The sequence below is a fragment of the Artemia franciscana genome, unplaced genomic scaffold (genome assembly GCF_032884065.1).
Source record: "Artemia franciscana unplaced genomic scaffold, ASM3288406v1 Scaffold_1078, whole genome shotgun sequence".
Lineage (NCBI taxonomy): Eukaryota > Metazoa > Arthropoda > Branchiopoda > Anostraca > Artemiidae > Artemia > Artemia franciscana.
In genome coordinates this window covers 77,994-97,272 of record NW_027062736.1, presented here as the reverse complement: position 1 = coordinate 97,272, position 19,279 = coordinate 77,994, and the positions used below count along the sequence as shown (strand labels likewise).

The 19,279-nt window shown below is 36.0% G+C and overlaps 1 protein-coding gene across 1 annotated transcript in view; it reads right to left on the bottom strand.

Moving 5' to 3' along the window:
* Positions 1–14,862, bottom strand: part of LOC136042314 (uncharacterized) — a gene marked incomplete at its 3' end in the record, with an annotated part of 64,542 nt that extends 49,680 nt beyond the window's left edge. Inside the window, exon 1 of the mRNA XM_065727263.1 lies at positions 14,501–14,862. Within this exon, the coding sequence (XP_065583335.1) occupies positions 14,501–14,774 (274 nt within the window). The remainder of the gene's footprint in view (positions 1–14,500) is intronic.
* Between the last annotated feature and the right edge of the window lie 4,417 nt (positions 14,863–19,279).

The window sequence follows — 19,279 nt, the reverse complement described above, 5'->3', positions numbered from 1 at the left end:
ATCGAGGCCTTACCTACAAACAGGTATGTGATCGATCTTTGAAGATTTTCTCTTCGGAGTTATGATCCCCTAAACATGTATGATTAAATCAAGAAGTTTCGGAAATAACGATAATGCAAACGTCTTTTTAATGATTCGTATACAAGTTCGTCAATATTTTCCAAAGAAAAACGATTTTGAATAAAATATATCCTGCCACCACCTGAAGTTAGAAAACCCAATTTAATTTGCTCTGAAGACTTACCATAAAGTAAAAATTCTAGCTGTAAGAAATTGGAAAATTAACGATGATTATGAGGAAAAGGAAAAAAAACAAGAGCTATTTTTAACGTGGTGCTGTATTTGATCCATTGGTGCTGCATTGTGGTGCTGACGTGGTGCTGCATTGTCTATACTCGATTGGTTAAGAACAACACTGGAAGAACCGAAGCAGAAAAACAGAAAAACCGAAAAAGAAAAACTGAAGAAAAACTGAGAAAACGGAAACCCTTTAAAGCAGAAAAACCGAAACCCTTCGACATACTGATGGTGCGAAATATTTCATCTAATTTTATCGACTATCGTCGCCACGATTTTTTTTTTAAGTTTAGCTATGATCTGTTACCAGGGCCGTATCCAGGATTAATTTTGTGGGGGGTGTTTTACACATGAATTTTTTTCGGGGGAGGGGAGCCAAAAAATTATTTATATCCATTTTTGTTATGTTTTTACGAGTAAGACGAGCGTCTTATATCCCTTCTGGATATGGTCTTGTCTGTAACTTGTTTCATAGGGGGGACTTTCGCTTTTGTTATCCTTTTTCGTTTTTCCTAAGATTATCTTATTAGATAGAAAGTAAGTATTACAAAGTGTTAGCGGAGTGATAAAGATTAATATTTCCGTTTTTTATTCCGTTATCGTATTGTTTCGTTGTTCTTATTGTACTTTTCCTGTTCTCTAGATTATCTTGTTTATTTTCTTTATCTTTACTTCCTCTCATTCTATTGCATTAGTCATGGTAAGGAGTTAAGTTTCTTTTAATGCAGCAAACTGTATAAAGGATTTTTTCGGGGTAGGGGGTACAACATTTTTCACCTTCCCCCCTCTAGATACAGCCTTGAATAGCAGTATTGATTATTGATGATTATTACTGTTATTTTTATATATGAAACAAACTCTTGTGTTTCATTACAGGACTTCGAAGAAATATTTTATTTCTAACGCTAATAGCTTTAATTAGATATGGTTTGAATACACATGATTTTGGTCCATAGAAGTAGAAGGGGCCAAGCCATTCTTGGGAAAGGGGTTTCAGCACTATGAGCCATTTATTTTATTTTCTGCCGGACTAATCATTTTTAGCCATTAGATAACCATAACTGAATAGTTAATATTTTTATATTCACATTTGTTAAAGATGGACGATGTTAACTGCTTAGAATCTGCACCCCCTAGTTCAAGGCCCAAAGATGGATTCTACTTCTGAACAGATATTACACTAAACAAATGACAAGCGTTAAAACTAGACCTAATTTAAAAAGTGGACTGACGACAAGGCCGTATCAAGGGAGGAGGGTCAGGTGGTTTGACCTACCCCCCCCCCGCCCCTAAATGTTTGTCCGACTCATAAAAACGTAACAAAATGAATATAAGCAAATTTCCGATTTGTTTTTTAAAACTTTTTTTTTGTAGGTCCCCCTCACGAAAAAAATCCTGGATACGGCCCTGAACGACGATATCCTCTAATATAAAAAAGAAATTGCTCCCGTCCATATAACGCTTAAAGTACTAGCCATGTTACGCACTACATCTTCCCAGGTAAGCGTAATGGGGGTAGGTGCCGTCCGGATTGGCCCCTGTGAATCCTTAAAATTTTAAATTTAAAATTTTTTTTTCAAATCAGGTATCCTCGAAATTAACCCCCCTCCCTAAAAAATTCTACGCCTTGCACTGATTTCAGCTATCTGGAATATTGTGCCAGCCCATTTATAGCTGACTTGTTTTTAAGTCAACTAGAGTATAAATATATGATGGATAAGAATAATCCAAATAATTTAAAACATGTTTTGTCAAATAATAAAAGATATTTAGATGATATTTTGGTCTTAAATTGTAAGGATTTCATTGATATTTCTAAAAATATATATCCGTCAGAGTCAGAGTCATGAACCTAGTCATGGCGCTGGTCATGAAGATCATTTCTTAGATTTAAATGTAAATATTTGTGATAATAATAAATTAAGTTTTAAAATGTATAATAAAACGGATAATTTTGATTTTCAAGTGATTAGTTTCCCATTCCCTGAAAGTAATATACACTCAAATATCACATATTCTGCGTTTTTCTCACAGTTACTTCGTTATACAAGGATTTGTAGTAATTATATTGATTTTAAAAATAGATGTAAAATCTTAAGCCAAAAATTGATATCAAGAGTTTTTCTGCAAATAAATTAACTTGGCAATTTAAAAAATTTAGTTTTCATTATAACGAACTTTTAAATAAATATCAAAAGAATTATCTGGAAATACTTAAAGAAATTTTTAACTAATTTCGGAGGTTAGACAAATGATGATGCAGCGCCATTTATTTTGAATTGTGTTTCTAATAGAGCGGATTTTTTTTTTTAAATAGCCACATGATAAAGATGAATTCTATAATTGTTTAGTTCGTTTTTTTTTTTTTTTTTTTTTGCAATGTGTTAATATTTGTGATTTGGTAAATTTTATCATATTTAGTTTACCTAGTGTTGCTAAAAAGAGGGATATATTAACAGGATAAGCTTGTTTTGGTGTTACTTGGTTGTTTTACATTTGCTGTTTTTTTTTTTCATAGGCATGTATTTTGGGGGTGATACCTGACACGGGGATGCCATGGATATTCTGTGGTAGCCACAACACTTGGCTGGGTAGAGAATTTAAAGTGGCGAAACCCTATAGGCCAGTGTATTCTCCTGATGAACCCTTGTGTTGGGTTGTTGCCTCTGAATTATTTGTCTTTATTATTTTTTCTATTGTTTGGTAAATGACGAGTTATACTTATTGACGACATGACTGCCTGTCCATGGATTATTCTTTATGGTTGATTTTGTTTGGCTATGCTGTTTGACCTATGTGATTGTATGGATGAGTAGGGTTAAGGCCTCATTCAAGTGCTGGTCTATATTAATCACTAATTTAGGAAAACAGTCTTCCTTTTCTCCTTCTGTCTCTCTTTTTTTTTTATGTGTTTGTGCTGTTGCATTGGTGATTTCTCTTTTCATGATATATATATATATATATATATATATATATATATATATATATATATATATATATATATATATATATATATATATATATATATATATATATATATATATATATATATATACATATATATATATATATATATATACATATATATATATATATATATATATATATATATATATATATATATATATATATATATATATATACATATATATATATATATATATATATATATATATATATATATATATATATATATATATATATATATATATATATATATATATATATATATATATATATATATATATATATCTATATATATAAAAATAAGTTGTCTGTGTGTGGATCTGTGGATGGATCAGGTGACGTCATGTTTGTCCGCATATGACGTCTGAATTATTTCACACTAATACAAAAGAAGAAAAAAACTAAAAAAGGTAAAAACTACAAAAAAAACTAAAAAGAAAAAAAAACTAAAAAAGCTAAAAAACTAAAAATTAATAGAAACAGTTAAAGAAAAAAGGGGGGAAAAGAGAGACAGGAACAGTGACGAAGGAAAAAGAAGTTCTTGAATTGATTTAAGCTTGCAATGACTCACCCACAGCTGATAAAGAAGGACACAGACTTTTGGTTTCAGATTAAAGTCTTGAGAAAATACTTTTTTCGCATCAGATTTTCACTTATATTCACTATATTGGGGCTAGGAGTTTAATAAAAGACATACTGAATTTACATCAAATGCTCAATGAATAAATTGTTGAATTGATTTACGAAGATAAACAAATGGATTCCAAATTTGTAACAATATATTTAATTATTGAATAAATTCGCGCTTCAAATACGTCCCAAAATTTACATAACTAAAAAATTTTAAATACAAATAAAATTTACAAATTTACATAATTTGTCACGTATTCCAACTGGCTATAAATGTATAAGCTAATGGAAGCGGCTTCTCGATTATCGGAGATTTTACCCAAATAGGAGATAAAGGTACAATTCTTAATCTTGGGTGGTTTACAATCAAACCCGGCGAAAAAAAACCTTACGCAAGTTGTAGCATGCGATAGGTCATTTTACAGCGTCTGGAGCACATCTTGGAGTGCCACTTGCTCCGTAAGGTACAAAAACTTCCGACAGGCGACACCACTTCGCACCGCACATGGCACACTTCGGCACATTGTGTGTCTATTGTGTTAATTATGAAATTTTTTTTTGATTGGTTCGTCAGCTTCCCTGCTTCGTCTTCAAAAAAAAGCTATCCATCGGTTGCCTATATGTCTCCCAGTAAGTGTAAAGTGAGACTAGAAGCATCCCTGTGACATCCTGTGACAGGACACCCTGTAACATCTCGATCCTCTTTCACCTTAATGCAAATTCTTCAGAAGAAAGTTAGAATGTGACATTTTGCTTTAATAGGTAATATGCAAAGATTTTCGATCTTTACGATCTAATCCAGTCTTGAGCTTTTTGTAGAAAGGTAGGTATTTGATACCTAGTTTAAACTAGAAGCACACACAGATTTTCAATTTATTGAATTATAGGCATTAAAAGGGCCTCAGCCCTTCCAAAAATAGCCATACGAAAACGTTTTCTGAAGAAAAGTTGGCAGGTGGTTTGTCCACTAACACCGATCGGCTTCGATACACTAGGTTGGCAGGTGGCAGGTGGTTTGTCCACTAACACTGATCGGCTTAGATACACTGGGTTGGCAGGTGGCAGGTGGCAGGTGGCAGGTGGTTTTTCCACTAACACTGATCGGCTTAGATACACTGGGTTAAGGTACCAAACCTTGGTACCTTAGGCCACCTTAGGTACAAAAACAAGTACCTTAGGCCAAATGGAAATATTTTTAAGGCGTGTATTCCTCTTTTTAGCCCCACTTACCTAACGCACGGAACTGCCGGGTTCTCATGACCAGCTAGGAGACACATAGCCACAGCCAAAGAAAAATTCACCCCGTGGTCCCTCTAACATAAGACTCACTTTTAATTCGTCAGCAATAAGGTAGGCAGTTTATATCTTGCTTGAGGAACAATATATTTTCAGTTTGTAATATTGAGACTTAAAGTGAGGTGGCTCCCCCATAGCCCCTCACCCACTGGGGTTTAAGCAAAAAAGTCGGTGTGTTATACCTTGGTTGAGTGATGGTTTAGTGACGCAGTGGCCCTTCAAACAACGTCCCCTCCCAAGACAACAAATTTACCCAGAAAAGTAAACTTTGGCCGTTTTTATTGAACCGCAATCCTACAAGAATTTTCTCTCTTGGGCTACCCTACCACCCTCTCCGAAAGCCCGAAAGTTGTTTGTATTTTACACACAATTATTCATATTGCTTTAAAAATTCAATTGGACGTTTTCAATATAGTATTTAGATATACATTGTCTGTTCTTTTGTATAAATACAGCCTTTAAACCATGAACTAGCATTTTTTAAATTGTTTTTTGAAGCTATGACTGTTTTCTATGACCCTACTAGGTCATAATATGGACCCGGACAATTTTGTGTAGAAGGTAGACGGAGATCAAAAACGGCATTCGCATGTGAAAATATGTCCCTCTGGCCAGAGGTGGTTACCTAGGTATCTTGGCCCATTATGCTATAGCCGATGAGTGAAAGAAAGATGTACCTCTTTTTTCTGAAATTGAATGGTGTGGAGTGGCATTGGAAGGGCCACAGGTACGCCTCATACCACCAATTAAACCTGTTACAAATCCATGTACGATTCCGTTTCAAACAAGGTGCCATATACGAGGCAAGAACGTAGATAGAGGATGCCCCAACGAGATCCTAAACTTTTCTAAATTTCCGTATGCATCTTATTCAAATTATTATTTCCTTTGTTATTGCCCCCCCCCCGAAAAAAAATACGTACGTGCCTTTCAATCACTTTCCTTTTACTCAGAAGTATAAGACAGAATTTACTCCTAAAGATCAAACATCTTTGGATATTTCCAGTGAGGACAAGAAGATGCATTCTAATTTTCTAATAAAAAATCGGTACTAATAGGGTAAGGGGTTTGAGATGTCACGGGCCAACTTTGTGCCTCCAATCCAACACTGCAATGAAGAAGACAACGAAGACATGCTTTTTTCTGTGTGGTATGGAAATAACCGCAATGAAAATAACTCAGGTTTAGTATAGACCCACGTTGTTTGTCCAATCAAACGTTTACAATCAGCGGGGCTGGTGGTTAATAGACTATAGCTTCTAAGACACAAGTAGGGGCTTGACAAATATTCATTGATTTGGATAGGATTGATCGCATGAGATTGGCTACTTCCACGGTAGCTTGACGGTGAAGTGCCAAAAAAATCATAAGAGAATTAACTTAAAATTTGGTAGGCAGTTACGTAGACCCAATATGGCTTACCCAAGAAATTGTATATTACTGACGCATATGGTGCAGAAACTAAGAAAGTTTTATAGTTGGAATATGGTGCAGAAACTAACAGGCCTAAAAGTTTTATAGTTGGAATATGGTGCAGAAACTAACAGGCCTAAAAGTTTTATAGTTGGAATATGGTGCAGAAACTAACAGGCCTCAAAGTTATAGTTGGAATACGGTGCAGAAACTAACAGGCCTAAAAGTTTTATAGTTGGAATATGGTGCAGAAACCAACAGGGCTAAAAGTTTTATAGTTGGAATATGGTGCAGAAACTAACAGGCCTCAAAGTTTTATAGTTGGAATATGGTGCAGAAACTAACAGGCCTAAAAGTTTTATAGTTGGAATATGGTGCAGAAACTAACAGGCCTAAAAGTTTTATAGTTGGAATATGGTGCAGAAACTAACAGGCCTAAAAGTTTTATAGTTGGAATATGGTGCAGAAACTAACAGGCCTAAAAGTTTTATAGTTGGAATCCTCGACCTTGGAATTTTTAAAGTCTGGTAGCGCCTCTAATGTAAAAGTTCAGCGGTCAAAATTTTCTTGGGGATAATCTCATAGACTGTAGCTATGTGGCTCTTTGTTCATCAAGTGGAGCCGGTCACTTTTGTCGGGAGGTAGGTGGACCTCAGAAGTGGTATTCGTCTGAAATTCAGCGAAACTGAGCACGTCAATGGAAACATCGGGGAAAGGGAAGACACCTATAAACACTATCATTCTCAGATCCGATTGGTTTGCCCCGTCTGTTTAAAGCTGCCCGGTGAAAAAATGATCTACCGACCTTTCTGTCAAAATTTTGACATTAAGGATAGTGGTTGCTTTACCACAAATCTGCTTTCTTCCTCCAATCATATAGACTGAGTTCCCTGTTGTGATTTTGATTCAAACACTGTAGGCCCAACAACAGGTCAGCTTTTCTGCTAAGAAGTTGCTGGGGATGATGTTGGAGGATCGCAGCAGAGGCAGTTAGGGAAAGGGGTCACTTGCACGGGGCCCAGAAATTCTAGGGGCAAAAAATTTCAAAGAAATAATCTAACATTTATAATCATTTTGTAATTTTGAAATTTTATTTTTACTAAATAATTAATTAAGTTTTTATTTAATTTTATTATAATTAAGTTTTATTTTGATAAATTTTATTAATAAATGCAAATGTTGTATAAATTTGGCTTGAAAATTTTTGGAGAATAGAGGGGGGCTAATCAAGATTCTGCCCCAGACGCAAGAGCGGTGAGAACCATCACAGGATCTCGGCCCCAATTTAGTCATCCGGAATCGAATATTTTGGCATTATTCGGGGTCGATCAAGATGCAACACAACTATCCTTATACCAAAAACCTGACAGTGGTGTGGAGGGTTGGGGGTGTTGAAGCGGTCCACTTTCGTTCTCGAATCATACAGATTTGCAGGTCTTCGTTGCTCCGATTTAGGCCGTTTATATTCGTAATTTACGAGTCATTGACTGTGTCAATCCATAGATGGGCGTGGGTGTCACTTTCTCGTTGAAGGTTGTTTATTTATGCGATTGCCTTGCAATTGGAATATATAATCTGTGTTTCAGCGATGAAGAATTACAAGTGCAAACAAAACTAGAATTAAAATGCTGAAACTTGAACTTGAAAAGTTCACATAGGGTTATTATCATGTCAGATAAAAAAAGGAAGAAAATCCTTTTTCCATTGACGTAGATTTTATTTATTTTGTGTGTTTGAAATTTCAGGGAAAAGGGAGAAACCCTTATTTTTTTTTTCGAAAAATTCCTAATCCGAGATGCAAGCCATAAGAGGTGACTCTACAGGTCCCATTGCACACGTTTAATTGTGCGTAAAATGTGGAGATTGATATTCAGTAAAGAGTAAAATTGACAGATCGCCAATCGCCATTTGATGAATGTAAAAAACCTGCTTGAATTACATGCGTCGGTCAAACAGTTCGTGGTAACGAACTGTAGTAAGGAGCGACCCGGCTCAATAGTAACCAAAACTCTAAAAAACGGAATTTTGTTAGCATAGCTACATCAAAAGAATTACATTTTGATGCTGATTTTAAATATATAAGTTTAATCAAATTTAGTCTTACCCATCAAAAGTTACGAGCCTGAGAAAATTTGCCTTATTTTAGAAAATAGGGGGAAACACCCCATAAAAGTTATAGGATCTTAAAAAAAATCACATCATTAAATTCAGCGTATGAGAGAACCGTACTGTAGAAGTTTCAAGCTCTTATCTACAAAAATGTGGAATTTTGTATTTTTTTGCCAGAAGGCAGATTATGGACGCGTGTTTATTTGTTTTTTTTTTGTTTTTTTTCCCCAGGGGTGATCGTATCGACCCAGTGGTCCTAGAATGACCACTTGGTGGTCCTTAGAATAAAAAGTTCTAGTGCCCTTTATAAGTGAGCAAAAAAACTGGAGGGCACCTAGGCCCCCTCCCACGCTAATCATTTTCCCAAAGTCATCGGATCAAAATTCTGAGATAGCCATTTTATTCAGCATAGTCGAGAAACCTTATAACTATGTCTTTGAGGACGACTTACTCCCCCACAGTCCCCGTGGAAGGGGCTGTAAGTTACAAACTTTGACCTGTGCTTACATATAGTAATGGTTATTGGGGAGTGTACAGACGTTTTCAGAGGGATTTTTTTGGTTGGGGGGGGAGTTGTTGAGAAGAGGGGGATATATTGGGGGAACTTTCCATGGAGTAATTTGTCAGTGGGGAAGAAAATTTCCATGAAGGGAGCGCAGGATTTTCTAGAATTATCTAAAAAAAAACAATAAAAAAATAAATATGAAAAAGTTTTTTCATCTGAAAGTAACGAGAAGCATTAAAACGAACAAAAATTACTACGCATATGAGGGGTTCATCCCCTCCTCAATACCTCACTCTTTACGCTAAAGTATTTTTAGTAATTTCAACTATTTATTCTACGGCCTTTGTGATTCAGGGGTCATTCTTAAGGAATCGGGACAAAAATTAAGCTTTGTTGTAAAGAGCGAGGTACTGCTGAAGGGGTAAACCCCCTCATATACGTAATAAAAACATACGAATACAAAAGTTCGTTACGTAAATTAATTCGTAAGTTACGTATATCTTTTACTAATAAAAACGTTTGTAAGAAATTAAATGTTATAGTTGCCTTTTCAAGTAGCCAAAAAACTGGGGGGGGGGGCAGCTAGGCCTCCTCCACCACTTCTTTTTTCCCAAATTATTCAATCAAAATTATGAGAAATCCATTTAGCCAAAAAATTAAATATGCAAATTTCGTTTTAATTATTCATCTGCGGAGAGCCAAAAATCGTTTTAATCGTTTTATTTTTTAATGTCCCTCCTTACTTTCAGTTATAAGAACTTGTTTTTTTTATTTAATAGTTTTAAGATCTGAGTTTTGGTACCGATGTTTTTAAAAGGAAAATATTGGGCTTAAAAAAAAAGAAAAAAAAAAAAACAGATCCATGGTAAAGAATTTAGGCACATGTTTCCAAGTGAAGGACATTTAGTCATAAAATTGGCACCTGGCAATATGGCATTTAGACCAGGGAATTGTCTGAATTTCTGGGCGCTTTTTGTTAAATTATTAAATGAAATTTGTTTTTTTTACTAGGCCACAAAATCCTGAACTTTCTTGAATTTCTAGGTGCTTTTTATTCAAATTATTAATTTACTTTTACTAGGCCCCAAAAGACATTTTTACTATTGCTTCAAACCCCTCTCCCTCCCCGACAAATCATTTGTACGTGCCTGATCTAGTCCCGAATACAAGAAAAAATCAAAACTGCATATGAGAAATGCTGTTCGGACAGCTAGCTTTGGCGATCTGTATCTTAGGCCACAAATTTGTTTTAAGATAATTCGGATATATAAACCTCCTTGAATTTTATTACGTGTTAGATTCAATAACAATAGACTATAAAAGCATACCCGCCATCTTGTATATATGGAATCAATCCACCATATCAAAAATATTACTTTTTCTTCTTCTTAGTAATAAAGATGTTTGGAAGTAATGGGCACAAAAAATAGAGGAGGGGTGACTATGCATTTTCCATTTCAGGAAACAAAAGAGTTCCGCTTCTGAAGTTTATGATAGATCGTCGATACCTCGCTCTTTACATTAAAGCTTAAATTTTGTCCCAATTCCTTGAGAATGACCCCTGAATCACAAAGGCAGTAGAATAAATAGTTGAAATTACGAAAAATACTTTAGCGTAAAGAGCGAGGTATTACGAGGAGGTAAACCCCTCGTATGCGTAATAATCTCTGTTCGTGTTAAGTCTCAATGCTGCTTCTCACTTTCAGTAGAAAAAACTTTTCCTATTTATTTTTTCATTGTTTTTTTTTAAAGAATGCTAGAAAATCTTGCGCCCCATCCATTGAAAGTCTTCCCCCATGGGAAGTTCCTCCATGGAAAGATCCTCCATGGTAACCCTTCCCCTCAAATATCCCCCCAAACCAAAAACAATCTCCCTGAAAACGTCTGTACAGTTCCCAGTAACCATTACTACATGTAAACACAGGTCAAAGTTTGTAACTTGCAGCCGCTCCCACGGTGACTGCAGGGGAGTAAGTCGTCCCCAAAGACATAGTTATAGGGTTTTTCAACTACGGTGAATAAAATGGCTATCTCATAATTTTTATCCGGTGACTTTGGGGAAAAAATGAGCGTGGGAGGGAGCCTAGGTACCCTCCAGTTTTTTTGGTCACTTAAAAAGGGCACTAGAACTTTTAATTTCCGTTAGAATGAGCCCTTTCGCGACATTCTTGGACCACTGAATCGATACGATAACCCCTGGGAAAAAAAAACAAAAAAGAAATAAACACGCATCCGTGATTTGTCTTCTGGCAAAAAAATGCGAAATTCCACATTTTTGTAGATAGGGGCTTGAAACTTCTACAGTAAGGTTCTCTGGTATGCTGAATCTGGTGGTGTGATTGTCGTTAAGATTGTAAGACCTTTAGGGGGTGTTTCCCCCTATTTTCTAAAATGAGGCAAATTTTCTCAGGCTCTTAACTTTTGATGGGTAAGACTAATCTTTGTGAAACTCTAAATATTAAATATTTAATTAAAATATACATATATAGTAGTTTATTTCGCTATGCCTAAGCTAAGTGTCTCCGAATGCAGACAGACAAACCGGTTTTACGGTGACAGATCATATCAAACTTCTTGAGCGGGGTCGCTATAATACATAAGTACCGGTTTTTGATTAATGGTCGGTATTTTTTCCAAGACCACCTTCTAAGTGAGTTTCACTGTTGATGATCATGATTGAAACTATATCATCTACATATCCAGAAGTTTGTATGTTTTTCACTGCCTAATAAAAAGACCTATTCCTATTTGAACCCTTAGTTGATAGTTTTGGTAAGTGAATATCTGTTTGGGGTTTGTTTGCTTTGGTAGGTATTTCTTGGGCTGAATAGCTTCTTCCTAGCTATGATAAAGTCTAAAAATGGGATGTGGCGTTGAGTCAAACTGACGGAATAGCAAAGCATGGTGCAACACATTTATATTTTAGTGATGGAAAGCGCTTCACTGAAAACGAGTTATGGTAAATATACGACTGCTCATATTATTGACTTACCAACAAAGTGAAAATACCACTCGATGCCTTTTTTTATGCTCTTTACGAATATAAAAATTGCTTCTATCATAAATTTAAGCACTTTCAGCTCTTGAAAATGACGAATTTTCAATTAAAGTATGAGTTATCGGTCGTTTTCTGACGAAATAGTACTACGTTTGTCAGCGCTGTTTTCTCGGTCGTTTCCGGCAAAATAATACTACATTTTCTCAGTGCCAAAATTATTTATAATAAGGTTAGTTTAGGTTAGGTCAAAAAGGCCTTAAATTGGAATTTGCGATAGAAGCGATGATTATATTCGTTAAAGAGCATAAAAAAGGCATCGAGTGGTATGTTCACTTTATTGATAAGCTAATAATATGAACAGTCATATATTTACCCGAGAAATACTGAATAAAATATAGATCACTGAGATAAAGCGCATAGACAGGAGTTTCTTTTGGAGGGGCTACAATAAAAAAAAACTTATCTTTTTTGGTAATTTGGACAAGAAGTGTCCAAAATAGCAGGAAAGTCGGGTAAATCTTAAAAGTTAGATTTACTGACAAATTCAATCGCAGTCAAGTTGTATTAAGGAGAATAGTCGTATTTAGATAGGCTAGGCTATAAAGGTACATTTTTTTAAGCTCCACAGCTGAAAAAAAAATATCCAAGATTGTAGCCAGCCAATCCCAAATTAACCTAATATTATCAACAACTAGCGGTATCATATCCAAGATTAGGAACATTCTGTCGATGTTAGGCTCAGGCACGTACGCAGAAATTTTTTTCGGGGGGGGGGGGGCCAAAACCTTCGAAACAGCAGATAAAAGGTAGCACTTTTTTTTATTTAGTAACTAAATAAATGCAAAAAGCACGTGTACCAGAAAATACAGATTAACTTTAATCTGTAGAATTGTAGCAGATGGGGGGGGGGAAAAGACTGAAGCCTCAAAAGCACGTTTTAGGCTCATGTTATGTTCATAACGATTTAGAACCAGTGATTAATCTATTATATCCCACTGAAAGGGAAATTAACAGTGCAATATGGGGGCTGTGGGGGGTAGTTCTTCTATTGCAAAAAATTTGATTTTAATGAAAAATGATAGTTTCCAAAAATTTAAGCTGTACTTTATTCTGAAAAGGGAGGATAAACGCCCTAATATCAAGGATAATTCTATTTTGCTGTGAAAAACAAACTCTCTTCACAAAAAAAAATAACAGTACAATCGCTAGTTACTTCAAAGAGGGTAAAAAGTTAGACAGGACATGGGTTAATAATTGGGCAGTGACTTGACCGGATCATTGCCTGCTGTAAAATCCCCCCAAAAAAGGCTTCATACATGTATCTAGATAAATGTATCTTAATAAATGTCCTACTTTTGCCAGAAATCCCAAAAAAACATGGGGAAATTAAACATTTTACAAAAGTTCGGGGGCGGGGGCGAAGGCCCCCCCTGCGTACGTGCCAGGTTAGGCTACATCCTTTTCATAATACTTGACCGTGAATAGGCCACGTATTATCCGCAGTGGCTTCAGTTTATGATAATGTAGGGTGGAGGAGGGATAAAATGTATTTATCAAATTCAGCATAAGCCTTAAATTGGGGCTGTTGAGAAGGAAACATGTTGAGAAATCAATTCTTACTTCATTATATACAGAAAAATTGTAGTTGACACATTTTGACTACCACTTCACTATACTTTACCCCCAACCCTTCCCAATGTGCAAATATTTAGCCCAAATTATATATTTCCCATACATTTGCAATGATTCACTCTTGTTTCAACCTGTGTACCCGTAAACTGAATCAACGCTGACGAAATCACGAAAAAGAAAAAACAGGTGGGAAATGTAAAATTTGGACTATTAATTTGCATATTAGGGGGGAAGTAAAGTATGCTGGAAGAGCCTTTAAAATGTGTCGAAATTTTTGAAAATGTGAAAAATGTTTTTCTGCACATTTTGAAGTAAGAACTGATTCTAACCATGTTTCCTTCTCAATAGCCCCTATTCAAGGCTTATACATCAAAATATAGTGTGTGGAGGGAGAAAATTGTGATATCTTTTCAAATTTTCAATATAAAAAAGTTTTTTCCGACATCTAGAGGGGGGGGGGTAAGTAAACACCGGAGGGCGGATATAATAAACCTCCTATAATAGCCTATAATAAACCTCAACTGATTTTGGAATGAGTTCAAAACCCGATATCCTTGGGAGGGGGGGGTCAAAAATTCTTGAACTTATCCCGTATGACAGAAAAACGGTTCAAACCTTCTGTTTGGGTACTTTTCCAAAGATGAATCATTTACCTGTAACTATACAATCTGCATTTTCCACTTGCTTCAATATCCTCGCTGCTTCTTCAGCTAAATCATCTTCATTTAAAATAAGCGGTTCTTTATACACATTGCGGACAAATTTTCTACCCTCATTCTCTGGCAAATATCCAATCACTTGACCCTGTTTATCCAAAACTGCACCTCTAGGAATATGCTTAACACTAATATCTTTATTGAATGAAACCCGCTTAGTTGATGAATCTTCCGAGTGTTCAGATTCAGTCCGGTAGACAGTCCTATGCATTTTTCATGCTCAGCATTCGGCTGTTGTTCAACAGCCCGCTTCAACAAAATCACTAAAGTTTTTAAGGTTTTCTGCTGCCAAGATATGTTTTCAAGGCAGCCAGCATCTAGTGACCAAAAGCCCGAAGAAAATGAGTAATTGCTTAGTTGATAACTTGAGGTATTTGCAACTATTATTAGCTGTAATGCTTTGTGTAATTTGAGTGAATTATTTGCTGTGACATATACCTGAAAGAAAGAATGTTGGGTAAAACATTACTTCAGAAATATGGCTTGATTATTATTTTAAACTAAAACGTTATGTTACTTATAGAAAAGGTGTTAAACACTTCTTTTACAATTGATATAAACTAAAACGAGTAAGACAATAATTCTATAGCAGGATTTCTTCTATAAAATAGGGGTGCCAATTGGAGGGGGAAGGGTACTATCCCTAAATTTCGAAAAATTCCTTTCATTAAAAAAAAGAAAAAAGATCATCAAAATTCCCCTACTTTTGGTTAAAAAATCCTTTGTATTTCTTAAAAAAATCGACCTCTGCCTACAGTTTCCTGGATTAGCGCCTATGCTATAAGGGAAACATTATAATAACAGAAGAGTGGCACCGATGATGATGACGATTTACCCCCTTCCTAATGGGGCCAGGCAAGATAAAACTTCACAAAAAAGCTGTATAATAACAAATTCTTAATGGATGATATACTAAAAACCAGCATTTCTTATATTTTTTGTCCCTTCCATTTTAACCCACGTTTTCCATGTTTTATAAATAGTCCGTGGGTATGTCTGTTCGCTTTCATAGAAGGGAGGAGTTGCAATTGCCATGATGTGGAGTGTTATATTTGGAAAGAGTGTTGGACGAGAAATTTAATGGTGCCGTTCTTTTACTACTATTACTTTTCCTTCATAGAAGGAATCTTAATTCAAAATCACTATAAAGTCGCAAAGTCCCTAAATGGACAGTGGCAGCAGGGGCGTAGCTCCATCATTTTTGGGGGGAGGGGGAAAGAAGGGTCGCATCCGGGGAGTCAAGGGGCATGGGCTATATAAAAACATCTCCAATTTTTTCTTGGGTGGCAACCCTCCGCCCCAAATGAAGCCACTGAGTGACAGAGAGGGGGAAGAGATGCATTCTATTCTCTGAGGCCAACCTGACTTTTATGCATAATAATGATAGATAGTAATAAGCTTACCTAAGCTACGGATGTCAGGTGATTGATTTTTCTAACGATAATTTCGACAGGACCTGTGCCTGTCATCATCAGGTTAAATTCAAATTTCTTGCCCAAAAGTAAAATCACTAAATAAATAAAACTAACAACACTGAACAACACTAATGATGAGCCGAACCTGGAATTATTGTTGTGCCATGGCCCGAATTTTGGTAGAGGCATTGATGGCTGCTGTCCTAGTAGATCTTAACGAGGTTGGGCCTTTAGGAAAGGGGTGGAGTTTTTTGTGAGTTTTCAATTTATGGGTGAAGGGTTCCCAAATTTCGCTAATATGAAACTCACCATTGTCTTTATTGATGGCTGGTTTATTTTTAGCAATTTCCAAAGCTTCTCTGATTTTCTGCTTTAAGAGTTGTGGGACAATAGCAATAAGTTGGGCTTGGTCAAACTTAATGGAGTCGGAAGGGTTTTCAAATATATGATGGGCCAATGCAGAGAAATTATCTTCCTCCTTTAGCTTTGTCTTTTTAAGGCAGGCATCAATGGAATCAGCATGTTCTTTTAATCGGTGATATAGATGTCTCATGGTACGACCTATATAGGTATCACCACAGCTACAAGGAATCTCATATACCCCTGGTGGATCTGAAGTAATCTTGTCCTTGCCTTTATTCAAGATGGCCTTTGTTGAAGAACTCCACCATTGACAGATTATACACAGATAGGGTGGCTTCTACATCTACTGTCAAGTTTTATAGACTAGTTGATCATTATAATGAGACACTGATGGAGACTAGTGAGTGGGGCGTTACATGCTATGGGGCAGGAGGGCAACTGCCAATCCTAGACCTCGGTTTGCCTCCCCCTTGCTGAAATTCAGTTCCTTCAAAAATCTTGTCAAAACTAAGATAAGCCTGCATAATTCAAGAATCAACAGATATGGATCAGTTTTCTTTTGTATTATATTTACCTGTATATTATTATAGAGTATCATTATAGTACAATGTTATGTAGTAGCCTACCTTTATGGTACCAAATGGCTCATTTTTCAGTTTCTACTGCCATTTTCACTTGATATGGGAAAATTGGCTCCAACTTTGCTTCCACCCACAAAGAATTTTGACGAAATTACGCCACTGCTAGTGAGCCTTATTTTGCTAAGACCCAAGGCGTGTTTATAAGCTTACAGTATTGATCGTGCGTCAGGGGTTGACAAAGTCTACATTTGCCCCCTCCCCCGAGAAAAAACGTAACTTTGACTCTGCTAAAACCTCTGGATTCATATGCTTACTGTTTGCATGCCCAGTAGGTATTACTTAGTAACCATTGGACCTCTGTTGTTTTTATTGTACCATTTTCAAAATGAAATGCTTTAAGTTCAAGCGCCTATTTTAAGTTTGATACTACTAGGCAAGTTCCTAATCTATATCTGAGTGATGTAACTATTTAAACAAGCTCAAAAACTAAAATCGTAAAAAAAAATCAGTCTTACAGGCATAAATGTAGAAAACATATGTTAATTAACTATATGTAGCATGTAGTTAATGACAATAAATGTGTTTTATATATAATTAAATAAAAAAAACAAGTTTTTTTTAACTGATAGTAAGGAGCATCAAGCATTAAACATTAAAACTTGAAACGAACGGAAATCATTCCGCATTTGAAAGAGGATGTTCCCTCCTCGACGCCCCGCTCTTTAGACTAAAGTTTTTATTGTTTTAAAAAGTAGAGGTGTGAGAAAGAGTCAAACATTAGCGTAAAGAGCATGGCGTCAATACTATATGTAAACAATGGCCAAAGTTATAGCTTGCAGCCCTTCCCCCAGGGACTGTGGGGGATTGAGTCGTCCTCAAAGACACAGATATTAGATTTTTTGACTATGCTGAACAAAATGGCTATCTTGAAAATTTGATCCGATGAATTTGAGAAAAAATGAGCGTGGGAGGGGGTCTATTTGTCCTCCAATTTTTTTGGTCGCTTAAACAGGGCAATGTATCTTTTAATTTCCGCTAAAATGAGCCCTCTCGCGACATTCTAGGACCACTGGATCGATAAGATCACCCCTGGAAAAAAACTACAACAAATAAACACGCATCCGTCATCTTTCTTCTGCCAAAAAATACAAAATTCCACATTTTTGCAGATAGAAGCTTGAAACTTCTACGGTAGGGTTCTCTGGCATGCTGAATTTGATGGTGTGACTTTTAGGGGGTGTTTCCCCCTTTTTCAAAAATAAGACAAATTTTCTCAGGGTCGTAAATTTTGATGGGTAGGACTAAATTTGATTGAAATTATATATTTAATCAACATAAAAATCCGATTCTTGTGATGTATATATTGGTATCAACATTCCGTTTTTTAGAGTTTCGGTTACTATTGAGCCGAATCGCTCATTACTCAGTTCGTTACCACGAAATGTTTGATTAATTTATCAATGATGTGAATATTTCAATCAGTCCGAGAGCTTACGTCGTGAAAAAAGGTTTAAATTAGTCTTATATCCATAAATGCAGAATACAAACAAACTTATCTGCATAGCCCGAGATAAAAATAAATAAAATATTCAGTCTCCTCCCTGTCCTCGGAAATACACAAAAATGGAAAACCCTAAGAGAGCACTCCCCAAAGTTCAGAAACTGTACTCATAAGCAACAATTAATCTATTTTTAGATAGTTAACGTTCCAGTGACCAAAAAACCCGAAATGAATAATGAATTATTTAGATGAAAACTTGAGATATTTACCACAGTTATTAGCAGCATAGCTTTGTATACTTTGAGTGAATTATTTGCTTTGACATAAACCTGACAGGAAGAATGTAAGCATTTCAGTCAACTTAAGAAGCTTCATTATCCAGGAAAAGGTTTAAATCATTCTTACAGGTGCAAATATGGAAAAGGTGCGAAAGATTTCTTTAACCCGAGATAAATACTGTCCCTTAAATGGGCACGCCCCTCCCAGGATCATTTCCTGTGATCATAAAACATCTCTTGATATTGGACAAAATCTCAAGAGCCAGATTTGTACCTTGCCTTAAATCGTACTTCCTAGCGATATGGACGAACCCTGTGAACGTCAGTCATTGACGATAGGGTTGAGGGACATCTTCCCCATTGGGTTTCAGTGGCGTCGTTTTTTTGGGGGGAGGGGAGGGAAATTCGCCCCCAACAATTTTGAGGAAAAATGATTATGTGGGGCATGCCCCTTAACTTTCTGAATGGAACCCTTCTTACCCACCCCCCAATAAAAATCTGGAGCTAAGCCCCTATTGGGCTTGTCTTGCTTTTGCAGACCAATGATCCTCGTCATGACCTTGATAAACGAAAATTAT